We start from the raw sequence: 25,277 nt of genomic DNA on the forward strand, positions 1-25,277 counted from the left end.
AAGTTTACTCCACAATTAGTTGCATAATATCTCTAAAAATCAATCCATTCTGAACAGCTGTTGGTCTCTATTTTTTACCAGAATGAATAACATATTGCCACCATAATTAAACTGATCCGCTATCCTAACCAATCACTGTTTTAATATGACAGGCAAGCTGCAGCAGTGTGGCCAGAAGTGTTGAGTTTCAAGGCTCTTCCAGACTTCACCACAATTATTGGTGGTATCACCAAACATCTTGCTTTTCAAAGCCAAAAAGAACATAAGCACAATAGGAAAAGTCTCTCTTCATAGCAAGGTTCTGAATTAGAAACTAATTTTGTCTGAATACATTAAAATGTTAAACACCCAATTAAGTGTTATAGTACAAAACAGTGTGTCTTCTGAGGGAACGTTTAGTAGGGCACTTGATAGACTGTGGCTTTGTAGGTATAAGAAAGGACACTCTTCCATGGACAGAATGGGGCAAAAAGTGATGGGGGAAAAAAACAAAAAACAAACAAACAAACAAATCTATCTGCACTAGGCAGTGGAAGGAGAGCAGGTTCAGGACATGATGCAGCAGTAATTATATAGAACTACTGTAGTCAATTAGGAAGAGCTTCCACTCTCACATATTCTAGCCATAATACGTTCTTTCTTTATTGTTAATATAAAGAGATACAAAAGACAAACAAACCAAACCCTATTGAATATCACCTTGCCTTCCCGAATAGTTTTTTTCCAGATCATGCTGCAGAAGTCTATTGTGGAAAGATGACTGTTCTTTATTTATCCTGAATTCAAACTGTAACACAATATTTAAGACAAATGTTAAATCTTTCAGATGCAAAAACTACAGTTCTCGGGAAACTCTGCAAACGCTTTAAAATAAATAAATACTTGCTCCAATAAAAAGAGTATTCATTCTATTAAGATACTATGACTGACAAGTTTCAGCATTAGAAACCAAAATGAAATATGGAAGTTAACAGTGCATTCACCTGCAGTTGACTAAATAAAGAAAAAACTTCCACCCTACAAGGAGTACTGCAATTACAGGATAAAGAGAGGTACGGATAGAAGCATAAAAAATCATATATGTATAAAGTTTATGTCAAGCTGTAGTATATCCCTCTGTTTTTACTTTATGTATCTTTAATAGGATAAAATAAATTATCAAAGACTATCAGAATTTATATTAAAAGTGAACATATTACTACTGAAAAGGCAATTCCTATCTGAAAGCACACAAAATTAGCTGTATCATACAACTACATTAATTAATGTAACTATTAAAGAAAGGGTAATAATTACTGCTTTGCTTTTATCTGCTATCGATGAAGTCTGGATAACCAGTTGAAGACCACAATTATTAACCTGCAAGTTGGAAGAAACATAACATGACATTTTTCAAAAACGCATATCAACACAGTAAGTTGAATGTAACTCTTTTAAAAGAATAAAGATTTTTTCAACAGCAAAATCTGCCAAGGAAGGAACTATTTTTCCAAACTATTATGAAGAATACATCACAGCAGTAAGCAACACTAAATAATTTTTAGCTTAAAAAGAAACCACTGGGATTAGTTTCAAAAGTGCACTGAAAGCATAATTTTCGTAGGGATGCTGTCCTCATTATGAAGAAAACAAGCGTTGAAGCTTAAATATGATCATTTACTTTTGTTTAAAAGGCAAAACGTGCTGGTCTTTTAATTTGATTTGTATGACATGACATAGCACCTACCTTCTAAATTAAAAAGCTAAATAGAAATACTTAACCTCAGGGCTTATATACCTACTCCACAGGCAGTGTCAGGCGGCACACCACTAACCCCAGCGGAGTTCCCTCACGCCAGTCACGGCGCCGACAAAACCGAGCTGCCCTCACCCCCGCCCCTCGAAGCGCGGAGCGGCGGGGGCTGCCCCCCCCGGTCTCGACCACCTGCGCAGCCCCAACCCGCGCAACACCCGCGCTCCTCCGCGCCCTCAGCCCCACGGAGGCCCCGCCCCGCCCCGGGCCGGGCCCGCCCTGCTGAGGCGCGGCGGAGCTCAGCAGGGCGGTCCGGCCCGGCCGAGGCACAGCGCGATGGCGCGTAGCGGAGGAACACCCCCGCTGCGTCCCCACAGCCCGACGGCGGAGGAAGGAGCAGCTGCCGCCACCACCACGACAGCACTTACCGAGGCGGGCGCGGCCCGAGGGCCCCTGCCAGGCCGGCACTTACTGGGCACCATGGCACCCTGCTCCCGCGGGACCGCACTACACCTCACACCTCCGTACCGGCCGCCGCCCCTGTCGGAAATCGCTCCGCCGTTACCGCGGCAACCGCCGCTTCCGGCCCGCTCCCGGCAGGCCCCGCCCGCCGAGAAGCCGTGAGGGGCGGCCGCGCCGCTCCCCCGCCCCCCGAAGCCCGGCCGGGCGCCCTCCCGTCGGGTTTTCGCAGGGGCGCGGCCGTCGCCCGCCCGTCAGCTCCCCCCTCGTAAAAAGACGCTAATGCGGTCGTGTCTTTCTGAATTCTAACCGCCAGTGACTGTGCGCGGAAGGGCAAGAAGGTGGGCGCCCTGCTGTGCCTCGGGAAGTTGCCGTGCAGGTACGCGCTCGCCGCGGGACGTGGAAGCCTGCCTCGGGCTGGGCGCGGGGCTGGTGCGCCGAGCGCCGCCCGCTCCAGGCCAGCGGCCGCCTCAGCCCCTGCGGGCTCCCCCGGCACCCCGGGGGGTCGCGGCTGCTTGTGAACACATCCAGAGCTCGCTCGGTGCCTGGCGCTGTGGGGAAGGGCTGGGAATTCCCTCATGGTGTCTTCCCCGCCCCGTATCTCGGGTTTAGGTTTGCCTGTTGTTCTAGTTACCATTTGCTGAAAGGCTGCCAGAAAAATCATGTCGTTGTGGCTTATCATGTGAGAAATATACAATATGTCGGTGGGTTTTTTTATATGTAGACAATACTCTGCCAACAATTAATGTGCCGTAAGGAATCTATGAAAGTTTTGCACAGTTGAGGTTCATGGGTTTATAATCCTAACTGGGTATCAGAAGCTCAGTTGAGATTTGGGTTCAACCCTTCTAAGTGACTTGCCTTCATTATTCGTTTAGTCTTAAATTCTCCCACAGTTAAAAATACTGCTTAATCTCTGCTAGTAAAGCTTTATAGAATGTGGCTATATTAAAAACAAACAAACAAAAAAACAACCCAAAACATTAGCCTGATAGTTTCAATGGAGACCTAATCAACAGAGTGTTTGAAATTACATCAGTCTTCATCTACACTAATTCTCTTAACATTATTAATATATTTGTAGCAGACTAGATGATAATGATAGTAGGATTCTTCAAAGAAATGAGCTAAATGTTGGCAAGGCCAAAAGCCAGTTCTGTGCAGTGACTGCTGGTAAAGCAAAAAAAAACAGATCTAGTGTCCTTCCTATAAAATCAAGTTCACTAAACCTTGACAGGAGTCATCAGATAAACCAAAATGTCCCTCTTAGACATCATCTAGGTTAGCTGTAGCACAAAATAGTTCTTTGCTCATGTTGGTCCTGACCTTGTGTCTGCCCAGGGAGGCAAACAACTCCCATGCACTCATGTACAGAATCGGATCCACAATCCACGTATGTACTCTCTCCTAGAATGTGTATTTTGTGTTTGTATTTCTGTTGCCACAGAAATTGATAGTACAGCCATGCACTACTCAAGACTTACTAGCAAATGCTGTTCCATTAACAGAGAACTAGAGATTTGGTTAGTGATGCATGTAAGTGTATTTCATAAACAAAATACTGATTTCCTTAAGGCACATTAAAAACTGAGCCAAACCCACCAAGGCAGAGCAGTAGTCCCATGGTGTGTTTGTGCTGGCACATCTGACTCATGAGCACTGTTGGTCACAGTGACGGGAAGAACTGACCCAAGTGCAGTCTTACTTTTTGTCCATCCAAAGGTTTTAAGAAGAAAACCTTTAAGCAATACAGTGGGGTACAATTCAGATTAATTGTACAGACAAAAACAAGGGTGCCACAATGAAGTGGGGACTTAAAGATCCAGCCTGCGTTCAGCAGTTTGGGTTCAGATAGTATTGAAAAAAAATCTTCCCTGACTGAAGAGTGAGTGGTTACTTGGTAAACTGAAATGCTTTAGATTCTAATCCTGAAAACATTAATGTTAAATTTCACTTTAATAGCTGAAACTGTCCACTGAAATATAGTGCAACAGTCTTAAATATAAATCAATGCATAGGGGTTTCAGAAAAGGGGCCTCTATTTTAATAAGCTCTTATGGGGGAATGTTTTTATTCTGTTGAAGTACCACGCAGAATTAGATGAGCGTTCTACCAAAATAATGTATATCCAACCATGTCCTTGTTCACTCCGTTTTCTTATTTACCAAACTCATCCTCAGCATTTAAAACCACAATTTAGCCCGGCATAACCTTTTTGAATTTCTTAAAATGCAACGCTCTGGTCAGCACCCAGCGACGCAGCCCCACGGCTGGACAAGGGGACGGGAAGCCGGGACGCTGCTCTCCGGTGAGGAGCCGCTTGTTTCCCGTCGACACAAAAGCAGCCCCGCTTCAGCCGTCAGCGGGACAGAAAGTGTAACGGGCCCGAGGCTTTGCAGCCCTTCCCGCGGCATCGCGGGCGGAGGGACGGACCCCGCCGCCGCCGGGCCGGGCCGCGCCCCGGGGAGGGGAGCGGGGAGCGCCGGCCCACCGCGGCTCGGCCCGCGCCGCCGCCTCAGCGGGAGGGGAGGGCGGGGAGGAGCGGGGGGCGGCGGCCGCTGCCCGGGGCATCGCCGCGGCGGCGGGCTGGGCCGGGCCGGGCCGGCGGCTCGGTGCGCTCCGCTCCGGACGCCATGGCCCAGCGGCAGCCGGCCAGCCCTGCGGGCCCCGAGGCGGCGGAGCCCGGGGCCGGGGAGCTGAGGGCGGGGAGCGGCCCCGTGCGGATCCGAGTGGCCGTCCAGGCGGCCGCGGAGGAGGAGGAGGAGGAGGGCGGCGGCGGCGCGCTGTGCCCGGCGGCGCGGGGCGGCGGCAGCTGCAGCGAGGAGGACTCGGAGCGGTGCGGGCGCTGCAGGTGAGTCCGCCGGGGCGGGGGGGGGAGGGAGGGAGAGGAGCGGAGGGAGGCAGGCAGGCAGGGGCCCCGGCGGCGGGAAGGCGGGCAGGCAGGGGCCCCGGCGGCGCCCGGCGCTCCCCGCGGGCCTGGCTGCGCGGGGCCAGGAGCGGGGCCCGCGCGGACACCCGCGTAACGGTGCGGCCGCGGCTGACGCAACGCCGGCGGGGCGGGGCGGGAGCTGCAACCCACCCCCCACCTCCCCCCCCCCGGCCTCCGCCAGGGCTGCGCGTCCCCCCGCGAACGGCCGGCGTGAGCGGCGCCGCGCAGAGCTGCCCCCGACATTCTGTTGCCTTCGACAGAAAGGGTTTTGCGGCTGGTGGTTGTGGCTTGGTGTTTGCTGAGGGTTTTTTTTGTTGCTTTGTTTGTTTGTTTTTCTTTTTTCTTTTTTTACCGTTGGATTTTTATGGCATAGAACCGTAGAGATTTTCTTCAGTAGTTACGACATGGACAAGTAGACCTGTTCCATGGCTTTGGAGACAAGTTGACCAGACACGAAATCTTCTACTTGTAGAAGGAACATCCAGGGTTTTTTTTGCCAGAAATCTGTAGAGAGACAAAGCTGACTAGTTGTAGTTCATTTTGTGTTTTGTACTAAAGCTGCAGATGCGGTAATATTTTCACTCACATAAACATTTAGGTACAGTAGTATGAAATTCAGTATTCTGTTCAAATAGTGTTTCTTTCTAGTCGATTCTAACTTTGTATTCTAGCACTGACTCAGAACAAACTGCAGTGCATTCTTTTAAATTACAGAGGGGTAGCTGGGGAGGGCAAATTATTCTACAGCTGCAAAAGTTGTCAACTACACACTACAGAAACAGGAGGTGTGTAGCGAGACACAAGTAAAACACTTAAACTGAGTCTGACTAGTCTTTCCACAGTCATATGTGACTGTCTTATTTTTATAAATCAAACGAATATGGCAGTCTACAGTGTTGCGTTCCAATTACTAATTTCTTAAACTCAGAATATTTTTTTGCATTTGTTTTCCTTGACATTGTTACTTGTGTAAGAGCTGACCCAGACTAGAAAAAGGGGTGGTTATTTTCTTCAAGATTTAATCCTCTACAGTAGGTGCTATCTTCAGGAATGTTTGCTGACAGTACTGGTGTACATGCAGTTCTTGTGGAGGTTGCCTTTTTGTAAATGGCCTCTTCCTGATCTAGGAAAGGCCAGAGGTATTGCCATGGAGAGAACTATAAAGGCTCTGCATTAAAATTAGGTGAGTGGAGGTCATACGTGCTCTTGCCATTTACATGTAACCTTAGGTAAAGATACAGTTTTGGGAGTGCAACATCTGATAGGAATTTATTTACCCAAATATTTGGAACATTGTCAGTGATGGTCTAAAACTGCTGAGAATGAGCCATTTCACTCTCCAGCTAAGCTAGCTGACAATTTAGATTTTCTTCCTCAGTTTCTGGGGTTTTATAACCTCAGAAATGAACAACCTTTCCCCATGGATAAGACACCACAGTTCTTGAGAAGATCTCTGAGTATTTGTGGCGTTCAGTCCTCAGCCAGTTAGCTGCCAGATGCTTCAGAAAAATCTTCAGACTGTTGATAACAAAGAGGTGGTTCTCCTATGCATAAAGTAAAGCTATTCTTGCTCAGGTTTGTTTTGGATGCACAGACACAGGAAGAATCTGAGCTTGAAGGGTGAATGGTTTTATGAGGATGTCAGTCTCAAATGTGTCACAATAGAAATTGAAATTTAATGATGGCTGCGCCTCCATGTCCCACTAGTAGGAACCCAGTATTGTATCCATTAGTTTTTGTTAACAGAGTTGCACTGCCTTTGAGCGATTGTACTGTTGCAACATCAACTTTGTGCTGTAAATGGTACTGCCACATAGTGCTTATTATTACAATACCTTATTCTTTTCAAGACTCGGTACAAACTTGTCAAAAGGTTAGACTCTATCCAGACAATTTAATATATTGTTTGCGAGTTTTGATATTTAAACTCCAAAATCTATTCTCTGAGGAGTTATGTGTTTAGTTTCTTGTCTGACTAAGAGCCAGATGAGTCACCATGTTAAGATTGTTTTTCAGACTGTCCTAACTGTTTTGAGAAGTGTATCCTTCACAAAGCTCTGAATAGAGGAAAAAGCAGATGAAAGTTGCGAATTACTAGCCTTTTTCAGTGTTGACTGATACTGATTTATCAACTACTTTTGTAGTAGTTGACACCTAGAGGTACTACCATTTGATCATTACCATGAACTAATACAGAGCTAGTTACAAATTACTGCATTTGCTGTAGGTGGAAATTCTATACAGTACTTAGTGAGAGCTGCTGTAAGAGCCCTAAAGATTTTGTAAAAGCTGAGCAGTCTGCCAAATGCAGAAATGTTATGTATTTCAGACTGTGACCAATATTCAATTTAGAGTGGTGAAACGAGACCTGTTTCACTCTGATTCAGTGTGTTAACACTGTAAATAAGGGTGGTACTGATCTTCGCAAACATGCAGTTCACTTTTAGGTTTTTTTTTTCCCAAGCATGATGCTCCATTCTTTCCATCCAAACCTTCCAAATACCTGCAAATGTCTGTACTAATAAATTATCTAAAAAACCTGTAAGCTCCATCCTGAATTGCAGGTAAGCTTTTCTTGGCAAAGTGTGGCTATGTAAAAATGCTGAAATGGTCTAAGTTTCTGGTGCCCACACTAGTTCTGAATCAGCAGTGAATGAAAAATGAGTAGTAGTGGGGTAAGGGAATATCCCGAATGAAAAATCAACACTTAACCTTGTTTTTTCTTCCTTCTGAAACTCACACCCACAGTTGGCCTTTTTACTATCTTAATCATAACACCATCTATTATCTTCTGCTTCTGGCACTGTCAAACAACTTAAAAATCTTTTTCTTGCTCTCTCACTTCTGTCACTCCTTTGAACTGTACCCCATTAAGTGGCTAGAAGATTTTGACAAGGAGACTTCTAGGATTGTGTGAGTGAGTATCCATGTAGATCTGCTGTGTTGCCCTAGCACTGGAAGAACTGTGATAAGTAAATAAATCATTGGCTTTGAAGAGCCAGGTCCCAGAGAACTGCTGTAACTTGTCACACCTGGCAGCACAGTCCCTGTGCGGAGCGCACTGACCCGAAGAGCATCCTCAGGTGCACAGCAGGCACCTGCCTCGGCAGCGCACGGCCCTCCGCAGTAAGAGCACCGGCTCCAGTTCAGCTCCAGGCCAAGACTGGCACAAGGCAAGGTGATTCAGTAGCCTGGCTCCTCCCTGCCAGGCTGCCCGCTGCGGCCCCCAGTGCAATGCCTGCGCCTTTCTTCAATGATTTCATGAGCTCTGCAAAAGCCATTTAAGACAATTTGGGGAAAATGCGTGGCTCCTCCTTTCTTGTTGCTGAGGTACATAGGAGACCAAAGCAATACAGGATTTATAGGTCTAGAGAGCTTTTTAACAGAAACTTCCATGATGGTCCCATGGCAAAACTAGACTGCTAAAAGCTTTTAAAAAAAAATGACTCTGGCTAAAGATAGCCTTGAGCATTACAGTTGTTAGAGTAACATCTATGGCTGTAGTCTGAGGGCGAGCTATTTACCTCAGTGCTAGGTAAAAATTTAAATGGTTGTTTGTATTGAGGCAACAAACATGTTGCTGTATGTGGCAAGAAGTTAATCTCAAATCCATGGCTGCAGTACCTTTTTTTGGGATAAGATGCTCTGTAGTGCTCCGTTTTGCACAGATATCTAGACAACATGATGGGAGGGGGAGAGAGAAAGTGAGAATGACTTCTTAGCAACCCCTGTATGTGTGAAATACAGCTGTTCCTGAGGTACCTGAGCTGCTACTACACCAAAGTCCTTAATCTGAAACATACATACAGTTTAAGCCCCTTGGTAAACTGCTAGTTTGTACTCTGTCACTCTGGAAGGGACCTGTAGAAAGTGCCATAGTCCTGTCAGCCTTTCTGACTCCCTGGATACTGGCTCCTGTATTCATGCAGTGATGAGGCTTGAGAAATCATGGTTGCATCAAGCTGGAATATTTATTCACTGGTATGTGACACTACCCAGGAAGCACATAAATGTCGAGCCTATGTTTAATAGCTTCGTCCTGAAAAATAAAACACACTCACCGGAGGAACTTCGTATAGCACCGAGCGCCTGGGCATCTGCATCTCATGTTTTGGTGTAGGACCTGAGTTGGCAGAGTGTTTTCAAGATGCTAGTGTATATGTCTCATTGTTCTACACTGAGATCAGCTTTTGGAATGGGCTCAGGACCTTGACTCCTTGTGCTGACTGGAAAGCTTCATCCTCTGAGCTGGCCTCCTGCCTCAGATGGATAGGGTGATACTTTTATGGACAGGCACTGAACAGGTAAGTTGGAATCAGCATTACAGTTGTTCCTTTTTGTTTGGAAGGACTATTTGAATCCACTAACGTAAGATGAGGATCTGTTAATAAAATGATTTAACTATTTTCCAGTGGTGGGGAAAATGATGATGACTCTGACAAGAACTGGAAACCACCAGAAGATGACCTGATCCAGAAGTTAATAGCACAGATTGAATATTACTTCTCAGATGAGAACCTTGAGAAAGATGCCTTCCTTCTAAAGCATGTGAGAAGAAATAAGATGGGCTATGTCAGTGTTAAACTCCTCACTTCTTTTAAGAAGGTAAGCTAACTTTTTAAGACTTGAAGTGCCTCTGTAAGCCTGATGAGTCGAAAAACATTAGGAGAAATGAGATGAAAATGACTTACTTTATAGAGGTGGTTGTAGAGTCCTCCTCTTTGCCTCTCTCAGGGGTTGATCCAGTTTTGATGTGATAGTTAGGTTTGTTCTCATCCAGAACTTTAATTGCTGAACTCGTTCATGATTGGTTAGAGAAATCATAGGCTTTTAAGCAACTAAGCTCCTACATTCTGGGAGAGAGTATGGCATAGTAAATGGGACATCGGATAAAATTCATTTCTAGATGAGCTACTACATGAGTAGCTAAGTAATCCTGATGAAGTTACTTTCTTATCTCTGAGAAGGGATGGTGAATCTGACCTTTGCAAATGTATGGAGATCCAAAAATTAAGAGTAGCTGGTAACTGAAGTCACTTAAAGGTGAGGAGGGTTTTATTCTTTTTTCTTTTTTACATTAGAAACTCTTATGTACGTATATGTATGTAACTGATTTCTAAAACTACATCAGAAACACTTTGTCAAAATACTGAATCTGAGTTTTGCAGAGCTATTCAGTGTAGAAGTTAAGGCACACCCAGTTTCTTCAGACCACTTCAAACAGATTATACGGATAACAGATAAACTCTTAAAAACAGTCCTTGGACATGGAGAAGGTCAGGGGTTTTTTAACTGAGATTTTAGAGGGAGGAAACATCAGTTCAATAAAATGGAGTCCCTAAACTTGGCAGAACTGTGTGGCAAATTTAACAAAATAAAACCCACAGAACATGCATTTTGGTCATGGTTGAGACCTAGATATGACCGACCATCACTTGAGGAGGCTTTAAGATAATGATTTTCAGTTTGAGATTTAGTGTCAGCTCCTATTTTCAGTAGATTCAACAGGACAAGAGCTCACTGATGCCCCGTATAGCAGGAAAACCGTTTACTTTTTCACAAAAGTCTGCCACAGGAAACTTAAATCCAGGTTTCCGTTTGCAGACTGGAGCCTGCATCTACCTTACACCTCCTGTAATTATTCTGAGTGGGTTTGAGGAGTTGTGCTGCTTAACCTGTGTCTGTCTTCAAGGTGAAACACCTTACCCGTGACTGGAGAACCACAGCCTATGCACTGAAGTACTCTGACATTCTTGAGCTCAATGACGATAACAGAAAAGTTAGAAGAAAGACTCCAGTTCCTGTGTTTCCAAGTGAAAACCTCCCTACCAGGATGTTACTGGTGTATGATATCCACATGATATCTGAGCTGCAGGTTCTTAACCACCAACAAGAAAATGGATGCATGCAAGAAAGGATAACGGAGCATCTCCTCAAAGCCTTTCTAAGGTTTGGTGTAATTTCATCAGTTCGTATTCTCAAGCCTGGTAGGGACCTACCACCTGATATCAGGAGGGTCAGCAATCGGTACAGCCAGCTGGGAACTCAGGAATGTGCAATTGTAGAATTTGAAGAAGTAGATGCTGCCATATGTGCTCATGACTTCATGTGTGCTGAGAAGAAAGAGAGTGGCATGAAAGTTGTCCTAATAGGCATGAAACCTCCAAAGAAAAAAGTTCCCAAAGACAAGAACCGTGATGAAGATACCAGCAAAAGTCTTAAGAAGCCTAGATCCCTTAATAAGAGAGTTGAGGAACTTCAGTTTGTTGGTGATGAATCTTCAGCAAATAGCTCTTCTGACCCGGAGAGTAATCCTACATCACCATTGTCAGGACGCAGAAGTACTGCAATAAATACTACAAGTAATTTGAGCCCCATCATTCACCCAGCCAACCATTTGAGTCCTAATGTGTCACCCAGATCAAGTCCTTGGAGCAGTCCATCTTCACTGAGAAAAGTAATCAAAAAGTCTCCGCTGGCTGAAGACAGCAAGCTTAACTCAAGCACTAGCCCTGAAATTCCAGGGAAATGTACGGATTATTCCTCGGATAGCAGTATCACTCCTTCTGGTAGCCCCTGGGTACAGAGGAGAAAAGCTCAAACAGTAACACACGAGAAGAGTCCCAGCAGTAGCCCCATGTTGGCTCGGAAAATACAAAATGCAGATGGTCTGCGGGTAGGGGTGCTGCGGCTGCCCAGGGGCCCCGACGGCACTAAAGGCTTCCACAGCGGATGTGAAAGAAGGAAGGCTGTGAAGAATGAACGAACTGTTCTTTAACAACAATCTCACACAGCAGTCAACTGCTTTTGGTCAAGCCTGGTGAAGAAATGTCACTTGAGTGACTGAGTTAAGTCAGTATTTAAAAGATTTTGTATTCATATAGACTTTATCATTTGTATATTTGTATATTCTCTTCACAGAACCACAGAGCACTTGAGGTTGGAAGGCATCTCTGGAGATTGTCCAGTCCGCCTCCTCGGCCCAGGCAGGGTCCCCTGCAGCAGGTCACCTTGGGTTTGAGTATCTGCAAGGATCAAGACTCCCCGGCCCATCTGGGCCCTGTGTTCCCGTGTTCAGCCACCCACACAGTAAGAAGTGTTTCCTTACGGTCAGGTGGCATTTCCTGTGTTCCCAGTTGTGCCCCTGTTCCTGTTACCGGGTGTTGCTGAGAAGCTCCTAGCTCCATCTTCTTTACCCCTCCCCATCAGATATTTAAAAACATCAGTGAGATCTCCTCCTGAGCCTCCTCTTCCCTAGTCAGCCCCAGCTTTCTAGGCCTCTCACAAGAGAGATGCTCCAGTTTCTTAATCATCTTATGCACTTATCTAAGGCAATGCCCTTATGTGCATCATTATTTTTTAAAATGTATTAGTTTGAAATGCTGCTGTGGTTTAAACCAAGAGGGCAGCAGAACACCAACGCAGGGGATGGGGGAGAGAACTGCAGGGGTAAAGGTAAGGAGACTCATAGGTTGAGATAAGAACCATTTAGTAATTGAAATTACATAAAATAGTAATAGAATAATACAAACAAGAATGCACAGTGCCGTTGCTCACCATCTGCTGACCACTGCCCAGCCTGTTCCCCGTTAGCAATCCCAGAGAAGAGAATCCCAGAAGCGAGCATGAGCTTCCCAGCCAACTTTCATCTATATACGGAGTGTGACGTTGCACAGGATGGAATACTGCACAGGCAGGTGTGGGTCCAGTGCTCTGGCCTTGCTCCCTCCCAGCTTCTCGTACATCCATGCACAGGCAGGACATGGAGTTAGAAAGTCCTCGATCTCTCAGCAACAGCTGAAAACATCAGTGTGTTATCAGCATTCTTCTCATAGCAAATCCCATACCGAATCCAAAACACAGTGCTATTCTAGCTACTAACAAGGAAAAATTAGCTCTATCCCAGCCAAAACCAGAACAAATGCCTAAATATAGAAATAATTCACGTAACTACATTATTTGCAAAGCTACAAGTCTGAAGAGCAGGGTGTAAATATGTAGTGTAGTGGTTGTATTCAGCAAGCTGTGGTATGCTGCCAGCCTGATCATAAGACATAGAGGTTTGGGAGACTCTGTTTGTCTCAGAGTTCCTTTTGAGAAACTTAGCCTACGTACAGTTAACAGTTGCTCTGCTTGCATACATCTCCAAAGAAAATATTTAGTAGAACTGAAGTGTATATTTTCATGTAATGTGAATGAAGACTGTGAGCGAGCACTGGAGACTGTTCTTTAAGTGCTACCTCATATAATCAGATGGAAATAAACAAAAATATTAATTTGGTCTAGTTCTATTTTGTTTACTTTAAAAATAAGTTGAGCTGCATGTGAATAGATACTTAAAACCTTATAACATGTTAAATTCTAGAAATAGCTACTTGAAATTTCCACTGCATTCAGGGGGGAAAAAAAAAAAATCTCCTCTGCCCATTACTGATGGCTACTTCAGTGGTGATGCTTCACTCCAACACTGCCACACTCATTTTTATACCATATTATAAACTAAACAATTGTTATCTCACTGTTAACTCAGGATTTAAGAAGCAGGCTCAGCAAGAAGCACTTAAAATTAACTATAATCCTACCTGAAGCCAAAGAAGGAACCCCTGCAGTTTTACTTATAAGTTCTGCTCCTGAAAAATAGCCCAGCAGCAGTGAGAAGTTGAGGTTTCAGCTTCTGTACAACTTGGGAACGGTGCTTGACAAACTTCTAAGCAGACGATGATTCTTCATTCCAAAACTTCTCCACATCCTTTCCAACCTTCATTTCCACTCTAAGTGTAAAAGTTCTGCAGTGTAAATAACTGCAGTAACACACCGTTAGAAACCAACATACAGAAATCCCCCAGTTCTGTGTAACGTTCTTTAGCCACCCAAATACATGCCTGGTCCTTGCACTTCACACAGCTGGAATCCCACAGGTTGCCTCCTGAATTCCATTATGGGCTGCGATGCTGCAAACACTGTTAAACACCAAGTGGTGTTTTTTCTGGAATCGGCAGCACATCTGCGAGTGCCTGTGTGACTGGGCAGTACAGTCTTCAGAAGAGTGATTCCATAACTCCAGATGACATAACAGCAGTATGTTTCACCATAGCAACAACTGTTCCATGAATCATATGGGAAGTGGAATTTTTTTTGTTTACAAAACTATGCAGCATTCGTGTGTCATCATGTACCAGACTGTTTGGGGGCACTACCAGGCAGTATTCTGAAGATGCACCGAAGTCAATTAAATGGAAATACTGAGAGCTAGATGTTACAGTCCATCATCTTAGAAAACTAAGACACTGTATGCTTGCAGGAAAAAAAGGAAGTTGAAAATAGCATTTACCAGGGCTTTGCTCCTTGAATGAACACATCTACATGTCACATTCAACATGTAAACCTTAAAAATCAAATTTACTTCTAACACTTAAAGTTTGAAATGAAAAATGTCAGCAGACACTAATTATGAGTCATTTTGCTTTAGAAAGTTTTACACCTGACATAAAATGAACACTGAGGGTGACCCACTGGTAAATAAACAGGAAGTTGACAGTTTTTCTTCATTAATAAACCAAATGCTCTGTTACTGAAGACTTATTAGAAGGCCATAACCTATACAAAACTAGAAAACTTACTTTACAGGAGAATGGCATCTCACCTGAGCGTAGGCCCACTTCTCCTGAGACCAAGATGTACATAACTAACATTCCAGAAAGCTGCTGTCTTTAGAGAGCTTTTCAATAAGGAAAAAGAACACATTTACCATAGCAATTATTTTTGTACAAAAAAAATACAAACTCCAACAGCAAGTGATAACTCAACTTGATCAAACAACAAAAGATAAAGTGATTAGTGAAACTATTTGGAATGTAATTTGAAGTACTATTTCTAAATAAAAAGTCAGCCTGAGGTCTTATTCTGAGTTCAGATAAGAATATATAAACCCACAGTTCTGCTTCACGTAAGTTTTCCCCCATCTCCAAAAGAAATATGTTCTGCTTGGAAAACCCTCTGTGGAAACTTCACGTAACCACACAGACTATCGACTTCTCTGCTAGCATGCCCTCGGCTTTTTTTTTTTTTTGATTTCTTACTGTCACTTTGGGGCCAGAACAACTATTTCCTGCTGATTTTATGAAAAAAGACCAAAACAGAAGTCATGAACAGTCACTGTATTTATATTCAGCATTCCTTGTAGAGCCCAGAATGCTTGCCTGTTCAATTAATGGACATAAAAACATACTAGGTATTAGATACCTTCTCTGTGGATACTTCCTGCACTAGCTAGCAGCACCTAGCATTAGGTCGCGTTGTAGGTGTACGTGCACGTGGATTCTGGTGTCTCGGCATCGGGGCTCACGTGCAGCCGGGCGGAGGGAAGCCGGCCCCGCCGGAACCGAGCGAGGCGCCCGCGGCCTGCACATTGCACCCGCACTTCAAGTGGCGATTTCAAAAACACGGAGGTTGAAGCTATTTTTATTGCTTTTTTTTTTTTTTTTTTAGATGAAACAAAGAGCAATTCTAAAATGCATTTTAAGAACTAGACCATTTCCCCCACGTAGCTCACAGCTTGCTCTGGCATTCAAGGTTCGGAACTTTGCCTAATCGCTGCCAGCGCCAGGCACCACCACGTACACTACACAGTCCACAGCAGGCGTCTGTCACACACGTACGCCAATAAAAACAGATGCAATATTTAATGCCTTTGGGACAGATATTTCATTCTCCCTGAGTCTGTTTGTCTTCACATTCAATCAGTTCCTCAAAACTTCTGTTTAAAAACAATACAAAAACCAAAGCTGCACACCATACATCTAAACTGCTCAGTGTCATGTTGCCAACACAGACATTTTAAACCCGAACAGCTGTGCCGTTATTTTGTTGTGATTCTCAAATGTTTGTAGTATGATGACATATTTCAACTAATTTTTTTTTTTTTTTTCAAATGTCCAATCAAATGGAGAGAAACGACATGATGACACGTTTGGAATTTTAGTCACTGGTTGGGAGCCCTTCCCAGCTACAAAAGAACATTTACTTCTAGCCCCACTAACAGAGGAAGCATTCCTGTCATCTTCATTTCGCACAGGCACAGTTCATGAGCTGGCTTTATAAACCTGAAGTCTGAAAAAAGCCGGGGACTTTGGTAAAAAATGCTTATTAACAAAGCTAATACAGCCAAGTTGTTTAGAACACCAGTGTGATTAATCAAACAGAGTTGGCTTCAGTTTACACCACTGTTCCCTTAGGTTTGATTTTACTACACTCGAAGCAAAGATATAGTTGATTGACTCGTAGGAAAGATCCCACATCTGTGACCGAGTAAGATTAAATGTTTTTGCAACCAGCTCATACTCTTGCGACAGATCTGTTGCAAAGACGCCTTTATCATCAGTCTGGAGTTAAATTGAAAGAAAAAAAAAAAAAAAGTTTAAATTAGTTCCTCTAAATCAAAATGTGTTTTTTTTTCTACACATTACAAACCAGCTTTCTCTTGCTGTTTAACATTTTATTCCATGATTCTTTCATCTGTTGGTAATTATTTCATACTTTATTTGCCCTATTCTCACTCAATAAACTATTCAAACATACATGAAAAATTCTTAAAGTGATGGCACAATTTATTAAGAAAATAGGATTTCCTATTAAGATTGCTAGAAAGATGGCTATCAAATGGTGTACATTCAAGCTATGTCAGTACATGCTGGTCTCCTTATTCCTCTTTCCCTCTTCCTCAACTCTAGGAACTAGAGCACACTGTATTCCTACATCTTCTGGGAAGAAACTGTCTCACCCTCCGCACTTAGTGTCAACTAGAACTATTTATTGATACTGACTGAAGTGCTAGGCTGGCATCAGAAACATGATCGAAAGCCACCTAAATATTATTCATCTGGAAGGAGTGAGTTAGGATTATTTGAGGGTTAATGAGATTACCCATCTGCAGTTCAGACTCCTTGTGTCCCCAGAGAAGAATGCTAACTATGTCCTGTTAAACTGAAGACACTGTAGTATCTCCTCCTACTTCTCTTGTTTTTATAGGCCTTTATGGGTAAGCTGTCTTCTTACATGAGCTCACTGCTTATCTAGACTTTTCACAATTGAAAATCTCAAAAATAATCTCTAGTCATGAATTATTTGACACCTAATACAACAGAATTCAAACCCAGTAATAAATACTTTATACGGTAAAGGCTTATTTGAATAACAAGTGCAACACTCGTATACACACACACTTGGACAATGCTACAAATTACAGCGATTAAACTAACAGGATGATAGTAAAATCCTGCCAATGCCAGCAAAAGTACTTGGTAGCTCAACATTTCAGGACCTTAATTATGTGTCAGGAGAACTCAAGAACTCTCATCCAACAGCATAAATACCCAGGTAAGGACAAGCTTACATGCAAGCATTGGACCAATATGTTAAACAGAAATCTGTCAGCATGCAAACCGTTAAGAAGGTCATTGCATGTATAGCTGAACATCTTATCTATACAGAAGAAAACGTGTTGCTTTACAATAAAACCAAGAGAAATAGTAAAAAAATCCCATTTGTATTACAAGCATTTCTCAAACAGAACACTGTGAAGAAAATTAACTGTTCTGGCCAAAACCAGCATAGATTTCCTATAAGCAGATTCGCTGCAAGGTCAGAAATTGCTAATAAGTCAGCTCTGATCCATAAAAAGCAGATATACTTCTCCAATTTCACACTAGTTTGGATCTTTGCCCAAATACATGGTTAAAAATCAAAATACTTACACAGAGCACTGCAGGGTGGCCCATGTTGTACCAGTATCCAAAATGATGTTTGTCACAGGAAGGCACTGTCTGAGTTTTGATGTTTGAGGTCATGCAAAGTTCTAAGGGGAAAAAAAGAAGAAACAAGGCTATGTATCAAAACAGGAGACATGTTTTTGACACACTGACTTATTTCTGTTCCTGAATAACAATTAAGATCAGCTACTGTTGTTTCCTTGATTTTCTATGCTCCAAATATTTGGTAATACCTTCCGAGGAAAATTTCGTATCAATTTATTCTTAACTACTGGCTGGGTATAAAATTTGGGGAGCTTGCAAACCAGGTACAGAAACACCACATAGTCTTGCGGAGTAACTAAAAGTCATGATCTAGTTTTGTTTTCATCTGAGACATCAATTGTTGTTTGCTGCCACAAATATGTCAAAAACACAAATGCATTACCAGTGTACCTTTACAGGCAATTCTCTCACATACACTGCTACAGTTTTATAAGTCACCTCTAGTCAAAGACAAATCAGAGTTACTAAATCAGCAGTAAGTATGATATTCTGAACCAAGTAATTTTCTTAACTTTTTTTCTTACCTATAGGTATATGATTCTGTCGAACAAGTGGCACTAACTCTTCTGTACCTGCTGTTGCAGAGTTGAGATATGTTCCATGTCCAATTCTGTCAGGAGGCAGGCCCAGGAGAATTTTGGTCTCCTCTTCTTGATTTGGAATCTAGAGAAGATATATTTTACATTTTGCCAAAGCAGCATAAAACAGCACATTAAATCATCACAATGGACTTCAAGTTCTATTTTCACAGCATATCCTATCCAAAAGGAAGGTTAGTGAGGCTAAGTATCTGCACTCGTATCCTGCAAAGAAAGAAGCAGTCCCTGGAAGTGACTCTCAACTTGGAATTTCACACCAAAGAAGCTATAACGCTTAATTCATATGTAAAACCAGACAATTGTCATTTGCAGCTCTGAAGTACTTTCAGTTGGAGGCCTCAAATCAGCTTTGCATGCTTCAGTTTAAAAAGTACCCTCTCAGGAAGACCTCCAACCTCTGTTTTACACAGGGATTTAAAAAAAAGGTGCATGAACAACTTAAACTGCAAGAGTCCAAAACCAAAGAAACGAACAAAAAAATGAAACAAAACACCGAGACATTAGGAATATATTTTCAGAGAAGCATGCAGGAATATCCTATAAAAGCCTCCTTAATGAAATAGAAATAAGTATAAACAGGCTTGTGACATTATGTGTCATGCTTAATTTCCTGAAAAAATAAAAATACTTTCAGTATTTTTCAGACTTGCCAGAGTAAACTTCAGCTATCACTCCAATGGATTATATGGGGAAGCCCAACCCCTTCTACTGACAGAAGAGAACTCTCATGAAAATGTGCAAATTTTACTATACATGACTTCTGATAAAAGACCAGGAAGAAAACAGTGGATCTCTTGGAATATTACTAATTTTCAATTTCACACCTAACCCGCCAGTAGATATAGCACAGTAAGAAGTAATTTGACATTTCTGATTCAGAACAGATTGTGGAAGGTTGTTGATCCTTGTTTTCTTCTCTCTTGTTAAAATGCCCCAAACCATTACTATTTTGGCCTGAGAAGTTCAAAATGCACAGAAGTTAATTTTAGTTTCGTCAAGGTTTTTATAAAATGGGAATTACAGAGAAGGACAAAAACAAAGAAAACTTTTACCTCTGAAAGATGCAATGCCAGCTTCAAACCTGCTTTTTTTGCTTCTGAGAGCGGTTCCAAAAAATCTTGACCATGTCCTGCCTTGAAGACAGAAAACCATCACTGTTCTGCAGCTTGTTTTAAAAAATTTCTCCTATTACAATTATTAAGAAGTCTAGCAATATCAAAATATTTAATTAAAATACAGTTGCACTGAATTATTTTTCCATTAGTTTAGTTTTGAACACAGCAAGTCACATCATGTTTGTGATTTGTCTAAATCACAAATTTAGACAAATTGGTCAAAGGTCAGTAGCACAGATGATGCCCAACATGAACAAGCCAATTGTCTTGATTTTGATATCCTTTCTACAACTATCACCTAGAGCTATTTCACTTCAATTTGACAGCTATCCTCAAACATTTTTGCTTTCTTAATATGCAATAAGCATTTAGTGCATCTAAAAAAAATTTAAACTAGTTTCAACTTGCAGTATTATTTAACTTGCCTCAAGCCAGTCCATCTGACTGAGACAATTTAGTAACAGACACTTCCCAGACAAACATTACTTTTCAGTATCGTACATTAATCTATTGACTCTTCGTGAGAGTATCTGTCCCTTACAGCAATAGGGATTAACCTGGTATCAAGATTACAGGCAATCCATTCAACCTAGCAACAAACATCAGACAAAAACTTGTAAGAACAAAGTCAGATTAGAACCACTTGTTCTTATACAACATCATGTATTTATCCTCAAGAACTGACCAAAATGAAATAAAAACTTACGGTGGGATCACCACTGAGGTCAAGTCCTACTACAACCCCATCAGTGGAAAGAAGGAACTCTTCAGCAAGTTTAACAGTCTGCTTAGCAACTGCCGGGCCACTTCTTCTATTTATTGCTATTAACAATCTAGGATAGAAACGTATGTATTAAGTTAAACGCAAGCTGTAATAGTAGGAGACCAACAAATCTGATACCAACAGGAATGGCACTTCACATCCTTCATGGTTGAGTATAAAGAGTATTTGTATAGGAAACTGTTCAAGGACTGAAGGTACCGAAGTGCAGAGGGACAATAATTAGATAACTAGGTTAGCCTGGGAAATGCAATAGCCCCGGAGAGAGGGCAGGCAGGGAACAACACACTGCTCATTCCCTGCCTGCCCTATCAGGTGAGCAACCTCTCCGAGGTGCACACATCAAGAATGAGAATTCTTCAGCTTCCACAAATAAATTTAACAAGGGTTGCTACTGAATATAAAAGACAGGCAAGCAGACTGCCTCCAAGCAACCGCTGACACCTTCTGAAACTTTTCTGCTGGTTAGGAACACCTCTCCTTTACAGCAGGTTGCTTGTGCAGCTAATCAAGCAAAATCTTTACAATGAATTTAGGCTGTGAAAAAGGAGCCTTTAACGCAATTTCCATCAAAAACACTGCTTTTCCTAAAAATGTTGCATAGAATGGACAGCCTTAGAGCTGAAAAGCTTTACCCAATTTCATTCTCTCTCAGTAAAAAGGAAGATAAAAATTCAGGTTCCTAGATGAATTACCTGTTTCCATGTAATCTAGTATAAGCATAATTTTGTTTCTTACACTGATGGTCTGTAAACCTCTCTGCAAACGACCAAACATCAAACTACACAAAACTTTGACACAGAAGAACTCCATGTACTTTACTTACCTTACATCTATATCCAAGCCTTCTTCTTTACACTGCTTTATACCCTCAAGTACAGTTTCAACATACATCCTTTTGGTCATACCTACAAACACACATACACATTTGAAATAAACATCTTTGAATTAGTTTTATTACGTTGCAGACCAAGCTCTCTAGCCTCATGTGTTTCATTTTGCAGGTTTGATTTTAGTCCATAGTCTTCTAATCTATATTAGAACTAGATAGTTCTAATTCTGTTTATAAACTCTGAAGTATACATTCAAATTAAGCCTCCTTGTAAGCATCTAGAAGAAAATAATTTAGTGTGGACCAACAGTACTTCTCTTATGTATTTGTATTAAACCACATCTAAAAGCAAATGAAAAATTAAGTAATAAAAAGAAAATATCAGCTATTAAAAATATTAACAGACTCAGATGTCATACTAAACCGAATAACCCAAATTCTCGGGTAGCAGATTTATAACCAACATGGTTTTGTCCTCATAGCAAAGTGACATGCTTTTGCATGGTTAAATCTTTGCTTTTATACTTAAAGTATATTTTTGTTGACTCATTTTTATTGACTTTATTTGACTTTACTTGTTATTAACACAGTCCCAACTAAGTTTTATAGCACATCAAACTTACAAATTAAAAGCCAGAACAGACGGTACCTGTGGACTTTTCTTCTCTAGGAGTGCTCCTCAATTCCAGATACTTGACACCATCATCAGCAAATTCTTTAATAACATCTTTAGTTATCTGATCAAGAAACAGTGTATTCAACATCATGGAAGTAATGCTTATAATTGGTTGTATCTTCCTTCACAACTAAAATACCCAGTTATTTTTTGGCATGAAACCCTTGCAAAATTTTCAGGCCCTATCTGTTTTTAGCGCTCTCCATCTCTGGAAATACTACCCCACAGTGGTACTGAAGAGAGTTAGGACAAATGAGAATTTCCTTGTCTGAACAAGAATACCCCTCAACTGGTGCAGTCATAACCCCTCTCACAGCTGCTGCACCTTTCTGTAAGTTTAACAGGCTGCCTACAAGCCCCTTTACAGGAGGGAAGCAGATGACACTATGCCGCTTTCTGCTCCCTATTTTGATCACACAACAGTTCTCCTTGACAGTTTTGTAACCTAAGGTCAACAAAAGGCAATTCTATTCTGTCGTTTTGGCATGTAATGAACCAAATAAGAAACAGGAGACTAGGGTAAATCAAAGCTTTGGTCACAATGAACAGAAATCACATTTTTAAGACGTTATCAGTCCAAGCATCTGAGTGGTCATAACGACCATCATATTGGAAGCTCATTGCTTTCACAAAAATTAGGAGTTATAAAATCCTGTCTTTCTAAATTAACGTGTTTTACAATAATAATTCTGACCTCCAATTGAAAGGACCATTGTTGATATTGTTACCTAGAACCCAATGCTGTTAGCCCAATTAATTTTGACTGTGTGTATTGCTTGCTTGTTTTATGTGAACTTTTAATAAACTTACCAGTAAAATATCTTCAGTCCTAGTGGTAATCTGATAGATGATCTGAAACATCTGAAAACATCTAAAATACAGTTAAAAAAATAATTGGACAAACGATGAACAGTAAAATGAGTATTCAAAAAAATACATCTACACTTTGAAAACCTGTACTCACTGTGCTCAATTAACCAGATTGTAGCTTAAAATACACAGACCATCTGAATGGCAATTTCTGATTTTAGGTGCTAACAATGCTTTAGCAACAGATATTACTACTGCCATAAAGCTTTCTGAAGCACAAAGGAAAACCTGAAGCTCCAAAAAAAGGAAACTATATGAGTCAATTTTCTCTGAAAAGCATGTGCTACAAGTAAAAACCTTCAATCTTTTAAAAAGGGAATTAATCAACATGAGTTCTGCATTCAGTTTGCAAAAATCTAAGAAGTTATTCTATAGATACAAGTAACAAAAAATCTATTGGATAGTACTGTAACTAAAACTTGAATATTTATTTTCCACAGTCAGTGTGTAAGGCCATACATGCCTCTGTTTTGAACATAATTAAAAGACACTCAATAAATGTTCACATACACACACACGTATACTCACTCATCTAAGGTTCTTTTCTTTCCTTTGTCAATCACAGTCATCCCATTCTGGATCTGAAGGTATGGCTTCTGAGCCATAAGTTTCTTCATAGTGGCAGAACTGATACAGCCATTCAAATGAGCATGAAGTTCCTAGAGAAAAAAAAAAATCCCATGGATTGGGTCCTGTAAAAAGGAGGGCTTCTATACCCTGTTTGCATTACTATTCTTGTATCCTACATTATTGTTTCACTCCAAGTTTGAAAATAAAATAACAGTTATCTCTGTATTTGAGTAATAACTGTTTCCTCATGCTTTTGCATGCACTGGTTCACCTGAGGCTGTCCCGTTTGCTGCTTCTCTCTTGTCAGGCTGTTGTTAGCACTGATCTCAGTAGGAGCACAGCCAGCCCCGGAAAGAGAGATCTCCAGCTGATTGCTGGAGTGGTGCAATTCAAGGTGAGGAGCAGCAACTGAACAGCTGCCTCGGTATTAAGAAAAGTATAGTAAGTGTTCAAGAAGTCTTTCCCCATCCACTGTGAGTTAAATATACGTGTACGTTTTTCAAAAACATCAACATCTGTACATCCACTCACCTTTTTTTTCGTACTTTGAAGTTTTAACTCACACCAGAAATCCAGCAAGACACTACCTTTGGAGTAACTAACAGCAGCTGGTGTCACTGCCCTCCTTTCTGCCTGACTTCCTCTGTACAACCTGACTTTGGAGTCCAAACCCACGATGATCCTCAGCTCCATTTCTCCTTTCCACCTTTGCTCCTTATGATCTCTCGGCTCCTGACATACGGAACAGGTCCCCAGTGCCCTCCCAACTCATTCAAAATGTACCTGCAGAGCATCTGCTTTGTTACCACCCCCTCACCCCCCGGAACACATCCCTTCTCACAAGGAAATGAAAAACTGTAGAAACATTTCTTCAAGCCAATGATTGAAAAACATGTTGAAGTTGTAACTCCTTCAAGATTTCATAATGTTATTTTTGTAAAGTATTATATTTCAGCTTCCTATTTTATAGTATTAAGTTCACAAGCAGAGGAAAAAGGGGTCAGATTATCTTAAACTGAAGGTGCACAACTCCAACTAAATGCCAGGAGCTATGAACGCTTACTGCTTCTGGAAATCAAGTCAGACACACTACTGCTACTAAATTAAATTTTTCACAGTCTCACACGTGAAAATACCTCAGAGAATTCAGTTAGACATTGAACACAAACCCTGAAAAACCACGTTATTGAAAAGGAGCACGAGAATACACGGGTGGTGTGATGTGTTTTTGGCTGTGCACCTGCGTGTTCGCTGGTTAAGCTCCCCGCGGGACTACGTGCCGTTTGCTGTTTTGCGTCCAGAACGGTGACACCGATAAAAACGCAGTAACACGTACCAAACGATAGCACAGCGACGCTAAAAGTAAGGCACACCCTTCGGGACACGAAAAAAAAAAAAAAAAAAAAAGGGAAAAAAGGAAAAAAAAAAGCGTTATCTGAGATAGGCTTCTTGGGCTAGCGTCAGGGAAAAACAGGACCAAAAAGGAAAATAAAGACCACGCTCAACTGATTTAATCGGAAGATTAGACGCTAAAACCTGCCGGCCAGCCGCACAGGCGAACCCCAGCCGCGTTGTCCCGCGGGATGAAGGACCTCAGCAGCCGGTGCGCCTCCAGCCGCCCGCCCCAGCCCCAGCCCCAGCCCCAGCCCGCCCGCCGCCGCCTGAGGGCCGGGCAGGGCCCCGCGCGCTCCCGCGGAGCTCCGCCGCCCCGGCCGCGCCGCCCCGGCCGCGCCGCCCCCGCCGCCCCTCACCACTTTGGGCAGCCGCCGGTAGAAGCGCAGGTCCCGCTCCCGCTCCGCCGCCATGACGGCGCCTGTGGCAGCGGGGGGCGGGCGGGGGGCGGGGTCACAGCGGAGGCCACGCCCCCCCTCCAGCCGTGCGCGGGGACACGGGCGCAGCAGG

The 25,277-nt window shown here is 42.4% G+C and overlaps 3 protein-coding genes and 1 long non-coding RNA gene across 14 annotated transcripts in view; 2 read left to right on the top strand and 2 right to left on the bottom strand.

The window, feature by feature from the left end:
* The window catches only part of LRRC49 (leucine rich repeat containing 49), a 46,332-nt gene extending 44,020 nt beyond the window's left edge, over positions 1-2,312 (bottom strand). For 2 of the 6 annotated variants that reach the window (XM_042804206.1, XM_042804210.1), the window contains exons 1-3: positions 2,161-2,312; positions 1,297-1,359; positions 700-787 (exon numbers count right to left, since the gene is read on the bottom strand). In XM_042804206.1, the coding sequence (XP_042660140.1) occupies positions 700-787; positions 1,297-1,359; positions 2,161-2,214 (205 nt within the window). In that variant the 5' untranslated portion in view covers positions 2,215-2,312. Of the gene's footprint in view, positions 1-699; positions 788-1,296; positions 1,360-1,777; positions 2,129-2,160 lie in introns of those variants that run through there. The other 4 variants (XM_032990156.2, XM_042804207.1, XM_042804209.1 and 1 more) reach the window with 4 other exon arrangements.
* LOC122154569 lies at positions 52-16,067 on the top strand. The gene is made up of 3 exons (XR_006166613.1): positions 52-63; positions 4,082-4,083; positions 15,273-16,067. It is a non-coding gene; the product is annotated as an uncharacterized LOC122154569 (long non-coding RNA).
* LARP6 (La ribonucleoprotein 6, translational regulator) lies at positions 2,380-13,520 on the top strand. 3 transcript variants are annotated; one of them, XM_032990164.2, is made up of 3 exons: positions 2,380-2,570; positions 9,533-9,725; positions 10,813-13,520. In XM_032990164.2, the coding sequence occupies exons 2-3, from the start codon at positions 9,684-9,686 to the stop codon at positions 11,896-11,898; spliced, it is 1,128 nt and encodes a 375-aa protein (XP_032846055.1). In that variant the 5' UTR covers positions 2,380-2,570; positions 9,533-9,683; the 3' UTR covers positions 11,899-13,520. The 3 variants fall into 3 exon arrangements, with proteins under 3 accessions (XP_032846055.1, XP_042660146.1, XP_032846053.1); XM_042804212.1 differs by lacking the exon at positions 2,380-2,570 and adding an exon at positions 4,730-5,042; XM_032990162.2 differs by lacking the exon at positions 2,380-2,570 and adding an exon at positions 5,123-9,424.
* ADAL (adenosine deaminase like) lies at positions 15,779-25,225 on the bottom strand. 4 transcript variants are annotated; one of them, XM_042804217.1, is made up of 11 exons: positions 25,127-25,183; positions 24,616-24,749; positions 23,334-23,464; positions 22,746-22,806; positions 21,909-21,996; positions 21,254-21,335; positions 20,353-20,479; positions 19,584-19,664; positions 18,457-18,595; positions 17,873-17,973; positions 15,779-16,501 (listed from the first exon to the last, which is right to left on the bottom strand). In XM_042804217.1, exons 3-11 carry the CDS (start codon positions 23,420-23,422, stop codon positions 16,310-16,312), a joined length of 960 nt encoding a protein of 319 aa, XP_042660151.1. In that variant the 5' UTR covers positions 23,423-23,464; positions 24,616-24,749; positions 25,127-25,183; the 3' UTR covers positions 15,779-16,309. The 4 variants fall into 4 exon arrangements, with proteins under 4 accessions (XP_042660151.1, XP_042660150.1, XP_042660148.1 ...); XM_042804216.1 differs by lacking the exon at positions 24,616-24,749 and having other exon boundaries at positions 18,505-18,595; positions 25,127-25,225; XM_042804214.1 differs by lacking the exon at positions 24,616-24,749 and having other exon boundaries at positions 25,127-25,225.
* Between the last annotated feature and the right edge of the window lie 52 nt (positions 25,226-25,277).

The sequence above is a fragment of the Tyto alba genome, unplaced genomic scaffold, assembly GCF_018691265.1.
Source record: "Tyto alba isolate M040663 unplaced genomic scaffold, T.alba_DEE_v4.0 Super-Scaffold_41, whole genome shotgun sequence".
NCBI lineage: Eukaryota > Metazoa > Chordata > Aves > Strigiformes > Tytonidae > Tyto > Tyto alba.